Source organism: Perognathus longimembris, chromosome 1 (assembly GCF_023159225.1).
Source record: "Perognathus longimembris pacificus isolate PPM17 chromosome 1, ASM2315922v1, whole genome shotgun sequence".
In the NCBI taxonomy this organism is placed as follows: domain Eukaryota; kingdom Metazoa; phylum Chordata; class Mammalia; order Rodentia; family Heteromyidae; genus Perognathus; species Perognathus longimembris.
In genome coordinates, this window is record NC_063161.1 from 151,922,720 (window position 1) to 151,936,381 (window position 13,662).

Here is a 13,662-nt window from a genome sequence, read left to right on the forward strand (position 1 = left end):
TTAGGTGGTGTGTTTATTAAATAAGTTGATGTAAAACCTCTTCTCTCCTATACATGCTTTATTTCCTGAATTCTTATGGAATCTTGATGTGGCATTCTTTTTCTTTTAGCTATGTGACTCTTGGGTGACATTTTCTCCTCTCTTCCCCTTCCTTTTCCTCTTTTCCTTTCTCTTTTCCTCCTGGCCTCTCTTCTCTCCTCCCTCTGTGCTGGTATTGGGGCTTGAACTTATAGCTTCAGTGCTGTTCCTTAGCCCCCACCCCCCTCCCCGGCTTTTTGCGCTAGTTAATTGGAAATAAGAGTCTCCTGAGCTGGCTCCAAACTGTGATCCTCAGAATTCAGCCTTCAGAATAACTCACAGAGAACTCTCTCAGTCTTTCTTTTTTCTTCTTTATTTCCTCTCCTCCTTTCACCTTATTGATCTTAAGAATTTCTAGGAAGATCTTTACAAGTATGTTATACAGGTTTCTTTCCTTTTTGTAATGTATTCTTGTGCTCGAATCACTTGCAAATTTGATGTCATTCTAACATTTAGTTGTATTTTAAAAATAAATGTAGAATCATTTTAAGCAAAGCTTTCAATTTCTTTCTTTTTTTTAGGTTCATGATTTTCTTATTGTTTTTTATTGGTTTTGATGTACTGGGTTCTGAACCAGGGACTTGTACTTGTTAGGCAAATTATCTACCATTTGAGCTTTGCATTTTTAAAACAATATGGATAATATCTTTATTGTCAAAGTGAATTACAGAGGGGTTACAGTTTCATATGAAAGGCAGTGAGTATATTTTTGTTCAACTTGTCACCTCCTCCTTCCCTCATCCCCCCCCCCGTCGTGAGTTGTACAGTTGGTTTACACCAAATGGTTTTGTAAGTATTGCTTTTGGAATGTCTTATCTTTTTATCCTTTGTCTTTCAATTTTGGTATTCCCTTTCCCTTCCCTAGTTCTAATACTCCTATATACAGTATATAGTGATAGTGGGGGTGAAACCACAGGAAGGGAATACAAGAGAAAAAAAAGGTATGGTTTTACATGGCATGTTGAAAATAATGACAACAATGATATAACACTTGTTTCCATAATGTGGAGTTCACTTCATGTAGCATCATCTCATGTGTTCAGAAGGCTATTGTTCATTGGGTTATTGTGATATTCTGCTATGACTAGCCTAAACATGTACTAATTATTCCCTATGAGGGAAACCATAGAGTCCTTGTTTCTTTGGGTCTCACTCACTTTACTTAGTATAATTTTTTCCAAGTCCTTCCATTTCCGTATGAATGGGGCAGGGTTGTTCTTTCTCACAGAGGCATAGAATTCCATTATGCATATGTACCACATTTTCCTTATCCACCTATCTACTGAGGGGCATCTGGGTTTGTTTTATATTTTAGTAATGACAAATTGTTTGAGCTTCATGTTTTATTGTTTTAACTTTGTAGTATATTTGGATCTCTTTTTGGCTAATAATCTTAGTAACAAGTTTAGTTTTACCATTCTTTATGATTTATTTAATTTAGGAGAGGAAAAAGTGTGAGAAAATGAGGGAGGGGTAACATTCTCCACAAAGAAATGTACACACACACACACACACACACACACACACATTCATTATCTCTAGACAACCTACTGGCCATTAGAATATCAGCTCTGATTTTCCTACATGACTGACTTACTTATTTGTTTATTTTTGTGCTGGCCCTATGTTTGAAGTAGGGCCGGGGCCCTGTCCCTGACCACTTGAGCCACAGCTCCACTTTTGGCTTTTTGGTGATTAATTGGAGACAAGAGTTGCACAGACTTTCCTGCCTGAGCTGACTTCAAACTATGATCCTTAGATCTTAGCCGCCTGAAGAGCTAGGATTACAGGCAGGAGCCACCAGCACCCAGTCCACCTTACCTATTTTAATAGTGGTTGAAAAATCCCTCTGTACTAATCCTTCCCCCAGTCTTGCAACATGAATATAAAAGAAAGACTGCTGGGGAGGGGAAGTGGGAAAGTGTATGGGGAAAAGAGAGGAAAGAGATTATAATTAAGTTTCATTGTGCATGTATATGAAAAGGAGATAATTAAACCCCTTGAATATTTTGTAAGAAAGTTAAAGTGTGGGAGGGAATTGGGTGCAGAGGGTGTAAGAGAATAATAGAGGAATTGCTTGTATCCAAAGTTCATTCTATGCAGGTATGGAATGACATAATAAAGCCCTCTCACTTTGTGAATGCATCAATAACATTCATTTAAAACTATGCGAAGCAAAAAATCTAAAAAAAAGACAATAGCCTTAGACCAGTCATTTAAATGGTTATTGTATAGGGAGAACTTTTGAAGGTGAATTATTGAAACAGGGTTATACAAAGGGCAGTATAAGAGTCGACTGCCAGTTTTACAGACAATTCCTAAGGCAGAATCAGAAGTGCCAGCTCCAGCATTGATACCAGAGTCAGTGTCAGCTCCAAAGCTGAAGCCAGCATCAGCTTTCCTAACAGCTCCTGGAGAACAAGATCTAGTGTTGACAGCTATAATGCCATTTGATCTTTCAAACTAGAATCAGCATCAACATCAAATGTAATAATAGCCAAGGATCTAAAACCATCTTTGGCACAATTTATAGCTCTAGTGGTAGATAGAGTTAGAGGTAAATTTGTTAACCTATTGTTAAAATAAAAAGATTAATGTTTGCTTCTGGATCCTATGGTCTGGAGAGCAGGCCAAGTAACCTCTCTGGAGTGATGTCAATGTTTCGATACCTGACATGCGTTTGTCAAAACTGGTCACTTAGTACTACCTGAGCATATGAATGGAAACTAGATTTAATAAAATATTAAAAAATACACCGAACAATGGGCGGCGCGAGCGCCCCGGCGCTGGGCCCGAGCTGAGGCCGGGGCTTCGCGGCCGACTGTCCGCGGCATGAGCGGGGCCGGCACTCCCCGCACGCCGGCGGGGCTGGGGCTGTGAGGGCCGCGGTTCCGGACTGAAGTTGCCGCGTCTGTCTGGGCGCGCCGCCGGGTTCCATGGAGCTGGAGGGGCAGTGGTGGCGAGGACAGCTGGCTGCCGACATTCACCAAGCTCTTCGGTACAAGGAGCTGAAGTTGCCCTCCTACAAAGGCCAGTCCCCTCAACTAAGTCTCAGGAGGTACTTCGCTGACTTGATTGCCATCGTGAGCAATCGCTTCACACTCTGTCCTTCTGCCCGACATCTTGCTGTCTATCTACTGGACCTATTTATGGATCGCTATGACATCTCTATCCAGCAACTACATTTAGTTGCACTATCCTGTCTTCTCCTAGCAAGTAAATTTGAAGAGAAAGAAGATAGTGTGCCTAAGTTGGAGCAGCTCAACAGCCTGGGTTGCATGACTAATATGAACCTGGTATTAACAAAGCAAAATTTGCTGCATATGGAACTATTATTGTTAGAAACCTTTCAGTGGAACCTCTGCCTTCCCACAGCTGCTCACTTCATTGAGTATTATCTCTCTGAAGCTGTACATGAAACAGATCTTCATGATGGCTGGCCAATGATCTGCTTGGAAAAAACTAAACTCTACATGGCCAAATATGCAGATTACTTCCTTGAAGTGTCCCTGCAAGATTATGCCTTTCTAAATTATGCACCTTCTTTAGTAGCTGCTGCATGTGTGGCTTCTTCGAGGATTATACTTCGTCTTTCTCCAACATGGCCCACAAGACTACATCGCCTTACTGCTTACTCCTGGGATTTCTTAGTGCAGTGTATTGAACGGTTATTGATTGCTCATGATAATGATGTGAAAGAAGCAAACAAACAGAGAGGGCAGTCAGGCCCTCAGTCAGCACAACTAAGTGTGTTCCAGACAGCCTCCCAACCCTCACGGCCAGTTCACTTCCAGCAACCCCAGTATCTCCACCAGACTCATCAGACCTCGCTGCAGTATCGCCATCCTGTATCAGATCAACCCAGCTGTCAGCAGATTGTATCTACCACACACACCTCATCTTACACACTACAGACATGTCCTGCTGGCTTCCAAACGAGTGTTCAGAGCCTTGGGCACATGCAGACTGGTGTTGGGATGTCTCTAGCAATACCAGTAGAAGTTAAACCCTGTCTGAGTGTTTCTTACAACCGGAGTTATCAGATAAATGAACATTACCCTTGTATTACTCCATGCTTTGAAAGGTGATTGTATACAAGTGATAACTGACCCAAACTGTTAGGACTTGCAGCTCTGGGGCAGGCTCTTCAGAAGGAAAGGGATCCAAATAACACCAGAACTCTGCAGGTCCCACAGTAGGAAGACTGAATATCCCTGCACACCCCTGGTTATCACAGCGTCATGAGTGTCCTGTTACAGCAAACCCCTGTGTAACAAAAATGTTCAAGCCTTAGCTGATGGTCCCAATATTTCAAAATATTCAACACAGCAGAAGTTTTGGACAGACTCCAGATTGCCATTTTGAGATTTGACCTCTGGTAGGCTTGGGCTCTTGGTTGGCTTATATGTCAAGGACTAATGTTTATCTGTGGACTTGCCAAACTGTTTTTCATGAAGGAAAGTTAACAGTATTACTTTTTGAAGAAATCTTTTTTTAAATTCCGTTTTGAGGGTTTTTTTTAACCTAACGTGAGTTTCTAAGTTTAAATTCACCTATGCGATACCAATTTGTGCATTAAAAGTTTGTTTTAGATTATTCTGTATAACTTCTTGTCATAGATAATGTAGGTATCTGGATTTATTTACTAAAATTAGAGGTGGAGTTAGGTCTCTTATCTTGAAATCTTGCTTATGTTTCTTTGCATTTTTCCCTAAATGATCAAACTCACATCATTAGAATTAAAACACATTTAACTCAGGGAGTTTGAACTACTTGGAAACACTTAACTAATGCATCATGTTTTGGGAATGTTAAGAGTGTGAACTACCTTTATAACACGTTAAACTACTCCCCTAGGACGTGTTTTCCAATGAGAACATATTGTAGCCCAGAATGATTGAAGTATGGTTCTGTAATTCATATATAGGTTTTGAATTTGTCAGTGCATTTGAGATTTATAATCTGATTTGATGTTATTCCCAAAAGTTTCTTTCAAGGGAAGGAATTGTCAAAATCTGTCCATACTAGAATATAGTCCTGTAGGTTATTCTGGAGTGGAGAGCAACAGGGTCTACTCAGGTAGTGCTAGCCTAGCACTTGTTATATGGAAGACAGCCTCCAGCTGGTTGGTCTGAGCAGGAAGGGGTACTGATTACAGGATTGCAGTAGCTACTATCAGTTGGGACATCTCACTCTGCTGGTGATGAAAGCAGCAACAGTCATTATCATAAAGGCAACTTGGGCATAAAATGTTTCGGAGAGTAGACATTAAAAAGTTAAAAATGAGGTAACTGGTAAATACATCCTTATCTGTGGGAGGAAATATTTGGTAGACAAGTTTCTGGTTTAAAAATTAGTAAGGTGTGTCCATTTGTGTTTTTTTAAAGGTAGCACTTGACTAGAAGGGTCCGCATGGCAGGTGTGTGACTGCCACAATGTGCATTGAAGACAGACTGGTTACAGAGCTGTGGGTATGCAGCAGGTGATTCTATAATCAAGCCAATGGCCTTCGTTACAAAGGGAAGGGCTCAGCATAGGAGTGGGGTGATCCAGAAGGCTCCAGTAGATGAGTATGAGAGAGTGGCTTCTGCCAGCCTGAATTCTTAGAAGACATATCTTATACTTAAAAGGAAAACACATCTAGAGTACATAGGGTATAATGTGGACTTCTTAGTCTAGCAAATGGAATAAAAGCCACTCAGGTAAACATTCATGACACTTTTTAAACATGACAATTTAAACATGACAACTTTTCCTCTTTAAAAGGGCTGCTAATTGGATTTTGATCATTCTTAAGAAAACTTGAATTATACAGGGGAAAGTAGGTTCAAAAGATATATCAGTCAGGTGTGAGTGGCTCATGTCTGTAATCCTAGCTACTCAAGAGGCTAATATTTGGGAGGATCTAGGTTCAAAGTCAGCCCAGAATGAGAAGTCCATAAGACTCCTATCTTCAGCATAAAGCTGGGCCAGAGGTACAACTCAAGTTAGTAGATTGCCAGCCATAAGTAAGCAAGCTGAGCAAGAGCGCAAGGCCTTCATTTCAAACCCCAGTTCCAGCACAACAAAGAAAAAATGTTCATTTTTTACAAATAGAAGCCAGCAACCTTGAATCCAATTTTCAGTATTGTAACTACCTCAGTAATGCTATGAATGTAAGATAATTGGGATAAAGATCCTAACTTGAAACAACAACCAGTGCCTGTGGTAATTTAATGTCTTGTCAAATGGTTTTATTGATTGGTTTATACGTCTCTTGTTATAGAAAAATATCTTTTTGAAAAGTTTATTAACACTTTTCCAATTTATATTTTAAAAAGCTAAAGAACACTGGATTAATCTTTTTTTTTTTGAAGGGGGAGCTTAGAGTAAGATAATTGGTTAATTGATTACTATTGCTGCATACCCAGGGTAGGGTGGGTTTTTAAAACATTAGGTTTCAATATAAATACAACTCAGCAACTGTTAGCTTGGGGGGCGGGGAGATATGTAGGGCTGTTTTGTTTAATTTATTGATTAGTCTTTGAAGATTTTTGTTTCTTTTTAATTACTGGACCATCAGATGAGTACTGTGAAAAGATTAATGGTATGTATAAAGGGCTTTACCAAAGTCCACTGGAAAAAACACTACTCAAGTACAGACTGTAAACCAAAATGTATCTGTGTATGACATAAATTACAAATAGCGAGTATGGTGCTAAAGTCTACACCAATGGAACTAGATGAGTGCTATGCACTTAATTTTAAAATAAACTAGTTTTCACTAAAAAAAAAAAAACACCACCGTCAAATTTGCATAGGTAACAGAAACGTAAGGATGGCTCAATAAACACAAATCACTAAATGTATCACAGCACATAGATAGAATCTATGACAAAAATTAAGAGATAACTTAAGATAATGCAAAAAATTGATAAAATTTAGCATGCTTTAATGATTAAAAAACTCTCTGAATGAACTAGTAATGGAAGCATCAAATTTGAACATACCAAGGGCTATATACAATAATCCTGTAGCTAGTATAATACTGAATGGGTACAAACAGAAAGCATTTCCTCTAAGATCAGTAACTTATTCAATTTATTTTTATTTAAAAAAATTTAAAACTTTTTTCTTTATTGTCAAAGTGTGGTACAGAGGGGTTACAGATTCATATGTAAGGCAGTGAGTACATTCCTTGTTCTACTTGTTACCTCCTCCCTCATTTTCCCCCCACATTCCACCTCCCCCTTTCCTTCTCTTCCCAAGAGTTGTGCAGTTGGTTTACACCAAATGGTTTTACGTATTGCTTTTGGAATGATTTGTCTTTTTGTCCTCTGTCTCTCAATTTTGATATTCCCTTTCCATTCCCCAGTTCTAATAACTGTATAAACAGTATAGTGGTAGTGGGGGTACAACCACAGGAAGGGAATACAAGAGAAACAAAACTAAACAAAACAATCAAACAAACAAACAGACAAGAAAAAATTAAAAAAAATACAAAAGGTATGGTTTCACATGGCATGTTGATAATAATTACAACAGTGGTATAACTCTTACCTCCGTAATGTGGAGTTCATTTCACTTGGTATCATCATATGGGTGTAGCTATTGGGGTATTTTGATCTTCTACCATGACTAGCCTAATACTAGCTATTCCCTGTGAGGGACACCATAGGGTTTATGTTTCTTTGGGTCTGGGTCACTTCACTTACTATGATTTTTTCCAAGTCCTTTCATTTCCTTTCCAATGGGGGCAGTGTCATTCCTTCTGATGGAGGCATAGAATTCCATTGTGTATATGTACCACACTTTCCTGACCCACTCGTCTACTGAGGGGCATCTAGATTGGTCTCATGTTTTAGTAATGACAAGTTGTGCTGCAATGAACATTGGTGGTTTTCGTGTGGTTTTGCTTGTAGTCTTTTGAGTAGATGCCCAATGGTGAGGCTGGTGGGTCATAGGGGAGCTCTATGTTTAGCATTCTTAGGAACCTCCACACTGCTTTCCAGAGGGATTGAACAAGTTTGCATTCCCACCAACAATGTAGTAGGGTTCCCTTTTGGCTACATCCTCTCCAGCATTTGTTATTATTGGCTTTCCTGATAATGGACATTCTTACTGGGGTGAGGTGAAATCTCAATGTTGTTTTGATTTGCATTTCTTTTATGGCCAGTGATGTAGAGAACTTTTTCATGTGACTCTTGGTCATTCTCATTTCCTCTTCAGAAAAGTTTCTTTTTAGATCTTTAGCCCATTTGTTGAGAGGGCTGTTGGCTCTTTAATTGTTTGTTTTGGAGGAATTTAATTTTTTGAGTTCTGTGTATATTTTAGATATGAGGCCTTTGTCCATTATATGGCTGGTAAAGATCTTTTCCTAATCTGTGGGCTTTCTGTTTATCTTGGAAGCTATGTCCTTTGCCTTGCAGAAGCTCTGCAGTTTGATACAGTCCCACTTGTCCAACCTTTCTTTGATTTATTGTGTTTCTGGGACTTTGTTGAGGAAGTTTCTTCCTGTGCTAAGGAGTCCTAGAGTTTCTTCTATTCCTTCTTTTAGTGTTTTCAGGGTATCTGGTTTTATTTCTAGGTCGTTGATCCATTTGGAATTGATTTTGGTTCAGGATGCTAAGTAGGGATCTAGTTTTAGTTTGTTAGAGGTGTTGACCCAGTTTTGCCAGCATCATTTGTTGAAGAGGCTGTCTTTGTTGCAATCTATATTTTTAGCTCCTTTGTCAAAGATTAGGTAGCAATAGATCTGTGGGTTTATTTCTGGGTTCATTTCTTCAGTTCTGATCCAGTACCAAGCTGTTTTTATTACTATAGCTTTGTAATACAACTTAACGTTTGGTATTGATATTCCTCCTGCACTGTTCTTTATACTTAGGATTGTTTTTGCTATTTGGGGTTTTTTAATGTTCCACATGAATTTCTGAATTGCTTCCTCTTTGGCAAAGTAGCAGGATATAAAATAAATCCTCAAAAATCAATGGCTTTTATATACACCAGCAACCAGAAGAGCAAGGCTGAAATCAGAAAAGCAACACCTTTTGCAATAGCCTCAAAAAACAAAATACCTGGGAATAACCTTAACCAAAGAAGTGAAAGAACTCTATGATGAGAACTTTAAAAACCTGACAAAGGAAATTAAGGCAGAACTCAAGAAATGGGAAAACCTCCCATGCTCTTGGATTGGGAGGACTAACATCGTGAAAATGGCAATATTACCAAAAACTACTACAAATTCAATGCAATACCAATCAATATCCCAACACCATTCTTATTCAACTTAGTATTTGAATTTTAACATGATCAACAAGAAAAGGGGAAAGAAATGAAAGTAATGCCAATGGGGAAAGAAAGATGTCATATTATTCCGCTTTATAGACCATGTTATCTAATACTTAAAACCTCTGTAAGAACTGTACCAGAAAACTCTTTGGATTGTTAAAACACTTTCAGCAAAGTAACAGGAAGGATGATGTAAACAATTTAAACAGGCCTATACTGAACCATGAAATTAAAGCATATGATACAAGAGATTGGCATCCCGCACATATAAAGAGCTAAAATAAACACCAAAGGAACCAATAACCCAAATAATAAATGGGCAAATGAGTTGAGTAGATAATGTTCAAGAGAAGCATACAAATGCAGAAGTTCAACATTCTTGGTGATAGAACAAATGCAAAGCAAACTTATATTGAGATTCCATCTCAATCTATTCATAATGACAACCACCTAGAAAATAAATTATAGCAAAGATTGGTGAGGATGTGGAAGGAAAAGAATGCAAATTAGTGTACCTACTGTGGATAGCAGTATGGAGGTTCCATAACAATTAAAAATATTCTGTTACTCCACTCTTGGTCCTCTACTTAAAGAAATACAAATCAATACACGAATGAGATATCTCTATACCCATGTTTATTGCAGCACCATTCATTTTCTCTCAGAAGTAAAATCGATATCTAAAAATAACAGAACAAAATGAAAGACATGAATGTAAAAGGAGGATTATTGAAGGGAGTGACCCAGAGGGAGGAATGGATCAAGAGAAAGTATTGAGGTGAATGTGAGCAAGCAAGGTATGAATGTATAGAAATATTTACTGAAACTAGTCATTTGGTACAATTGAAGACTAGTCTGCTATTCATATACAAAAATGGTGTGTCTATGCCACTCAGTTCCCACCTTGGTTCATTATGGAGTTGGAATCACATATTCTCCAGTGTAAACTGAGAAGGCAAAATGTTTTGTGACCCCCAAGTTCCTAATGGCTTCCGTGTGATTATTATTCCTCCAGGTGTGAACTCTCTGATGCCTGCTTCCACAAGGAGTTCTAGCCCCACAGGAATCAAAGGAAATGAGGCAATGATATCAGGAAATAGCAAGGCCTCTTGGGGCCAATCCATAACATTCAAAACTAGAACTCATCCTGAATTCTCAGGAGCTGAGAGCAAATGTGTTTTTTGGGACATAGCTTACTTGGTTCTGATCTAGTTAAGTCTCCCACCATCCACAATGGAACTTTGTGCCTTTTAGAGGTTCTTCCTGCTTCAGTGTATTCCCTGCTGTCTTGGGAGGAAAAGAAGCACCTTCTTACACTTTGTAGCTGAAGGTACCAGTTTTCACCATCTGAGTGGTCCTGTCAGAGCAGGTGTAGAAATAACCTTCAGTAGTTAAGAATGCGTGTGTTTGAGTGTGTGTCCAGTGCATGTGACCCCCACATTCCACTTCTCTTCACACCACAGGGTGACTGACTGATTCTCTGTAGGCAGCAACTTACTGTGAACTATCTGGATAGGACACAACTTTCCAGGGAGAATAATTTATCTCAGAATGATTCTGCATCTTATATACTAGAAGATAATAGGATTGCATAGTTCCTGTTCCTTATCTTTATCCCCCACTAAGTCTTGTTAAGTCTCTTCTAAATTTTATGCTAGTATCTACAGTTGCACTCATCTCTGACGTCATAATCCAGGTGTAAGTACTGATTATTTGTATCTAATCTGTTGTAACAACCGCTGATCAGACTCTTTTATAAATAGATCTCTATCTGCTTAAAAGCAAGGTGCTCATAATTTTTAATGTAATTTTATTGTCAAGGTGATGTACAGAGGAGTTACAGTTACACATGTAAGGTAGTGAGTACCCCCCACCCCCGAGTTGTACAGTTAATTTCCAACAAATTGTCTTGTGAGTATCACTGTTGCATTGGTTTGCCCTTTATCCTTTGTCTTACCATTTTGATGTTCTCCTTCCTGTCCCTAATTCAGATCAATATATATACAATACCCAGGGTACCAAAATCAAATAGAATGACAACAGGGGCCAAACCATAGGAAAGAAAAATGAAAGACAAAAGAAACAATTTCACATAGTAAATTAAAGATAACAACAATGAAAACTCTGTTTCAATAAATTGAAGTTCATTTCACTTAGCATCATCTTATATGATAATAGGTACATAGCTATTGAGCTATTGTGATCCTCTGCTTTTTAGTTAATAATTTACTTAAACTTCTACGATTGATCTGAGAATACAATTGGAACATTTTCTATAGCAGATTAAAAATGGCCTTATACATCTAGCTAGACGATTGCCTTAAAATTTCTCTTTATATAAGTGTCCTGCCCGTTTTCTCTAAGCTTTTAAGTAAAACCTCCAACTTTCATGATCTTCCTATGACAAGACCTTATATTCCTGGCTCTTTTTGTAGAACTAATAAGAATAGAATTCCTAGTCACCTATTCTTCTGTAATTTGACTACCAAAACTATGAATATACACCCTAAACCCAATTCTTGGTATTTATCATATACGCATACATACTAATGTATAAAGTGATATGAATGATGAGTTACTGTAATATTGCTAGAAATAACAAATGATTGAAACAAACCAATGAATCTAGAAGTCAGCTAATTAGCATTTTTATTGTAATAAATTGGTAGTAATGGGGCAAGGAATGAACATAAATGAGTGTATAATTCACCACGAATATCAGGCTAACAAAATATTTAACATAGCCTGCTGAATAATGCGGTAATTTTGAAGATAATGTCCATGTGGTTGGGACAATTGATGCAGTCATATAAAGTTTAGTTAATTTTCTGATTGAGTGTTGAGCAGAAAGTTGAGATAGCTCCTAAACTCTCAGACAATGGTGCTGAGATTGAATGAATCTTGGATATGGCACAGGGTTTTATTTGCTAGTAGGCAAATCATAATATTCTGTTTCTCCTTTGTTTTGATTGTTCACACAGACAAATATCATTCCAACTGTTCTATTTTCTCCAACAATAAAGAAGTAGAGTAGCATGAGGAGGGATAATGGAAGCACATTCTCTGAGTTCATCCTCTTAGGGCTTCCCATCAGGCCAGAGGAACAAGGCCTGTGCTATGCCCTTTTCCTGGCCATGTACCTGACCACCGTGCTGGGGAACCTGCTCATCATCCTGCTCATCCGGCTGGACTCCCGCCTCCACACCCCCATGTACTTCTTCCTCAGCCACCTGGCTTTCACTGACATCTCTTTCTCCTCTGTCACGGCACCAAAGATGCTCATGAACATGCTGACACAGAGCCGGTCCATCTCATATGCTGGGTGCATTTCCCAGGTGTATTTTTTCTTATTTTTTGCAGATTTGGACAGCTTCCTCCTCACCTCAATGGCCTATGACAGATATGTAGCCATCTGTCACCCTCTGCACTACACCACCATCATGAGTCAGAACATCTGCTTCCTGTTAGTGATTGGCTCCTGGGTTTTGTCTTTTGCAGGAGCCCTGGTGCACACCCTCCTTCTAGCTCGTCTTTCTTTCTTTATAGACAACACTCTCCACCACTTCTTCTGTGACCTCTCAGCCTTGATTAAACTGTCAAGCTCAGATACCACTGTCAATGAGCTGGTTATCCTCATTGTAGGATCATTGGTCATTACCCTACCATTTGTATGCATTCTAATCTCTTACGGCCGAATTGGAACCACCATCTTGAAAACTCCCTCCATCAAGGGCATCTGCAAAGCCCTGTCCACATGTGGCTCTCACCTCTCTGTGGTTTCTCTCTACTATGGAGCCATTATTGGGCTCTACTTTGTCCCCTCAACCAATAACACTAATGACAAGGATGTCATCGTGGCTGTGATGTACACGCTGGTGACACCCATGCTCAACCCCTTCATCTACAGTCTGCGGAATCGAGATATGAAAGGAGCTCTGAAAAATATCCTCAGGATAGGAACTTTTTCAGTGTAGCTGCCATTATCTCCTATTAATGGGAAATGAAAACTTCTCGACTCTTTCCCTGAATCTTCTCTTGTCTGTATTACTATTTTCTTTTTTTAAAACTAAAAAAAAATGTATTATAAAGTTGATATACAGAGGTTACAGGTAGGTAAGTAAGATAATGCATACTTTTCTTTTTGGACTATGTCATTCTTTACCCCCCTCTACCCCAATTTTTCCCTTGGTGTTATTTATTTTTAGTATAAAACACAATATATGGTTTTACTATTTTTATAATTCTTGAGAGTCTTTCAAAAGGTTTTTACCAATCTACACTTTTCCTCTCTATATAGATTTTTTCCCCTGAAAATCA

The 13,662-nt window shown here is 38.7% G+C and overlaps 2 protein-coding genes across 2 annotated transcripts; both read left to right on the plus strand.

The window, feature by feature from the left end:
* Positions 1-2,849: 2,849 nt before the first annotated feature.
* LOC125348326 (cyclin-J-like) lies at positions 2,850-5,103 on the plus strand. Its single transcript, XM_048341456.1, has one exon. The coding sequence runs from the start codon at positions 3,015-3,017 to the stop codon at positions 4,164-4,166; it is 1,152 nt and encodes a 383-aa protein (XP_048197413.1). The 5' UTR covers positions 2,850-3,014; the 3' UTR covers positions 4,167-5,103.
* Positions 5,104-12,380: 7,277 nt separating this feature from the next.
* LOC125348343 (olfactory receptor 50-like) lies at positions 12,381-13,319 on the plus strand. Its single transcript, XM_048341482.1, has one exon. It carries the CDS (start codon positions 12,381-12,383, stop codon positions 13,317-13,319), a length of 939 nt encoding a protein of 312 aa, XP_048197439.1.
* Positions 13,320-13,662: the final 343 nt, after the last annotated feature.

Bases quoted from the DNA above. Each gene is read 5' to 3' on its own strand.
- LOC125348343 (XM_048341482.1), top strand. From the start codon at position 12,381: ATGAGGAGGGATAATGGAAGCACATTCTCTGAGTTCATCCTCTTAGGG.
- LOC125348326 (XM_048341456.1), top strand. From the start codon at position 3,015: ATGGAGCTGGAGGGGCAGTGGTGGCGAGGACAGCTGGCTGCCGACATT.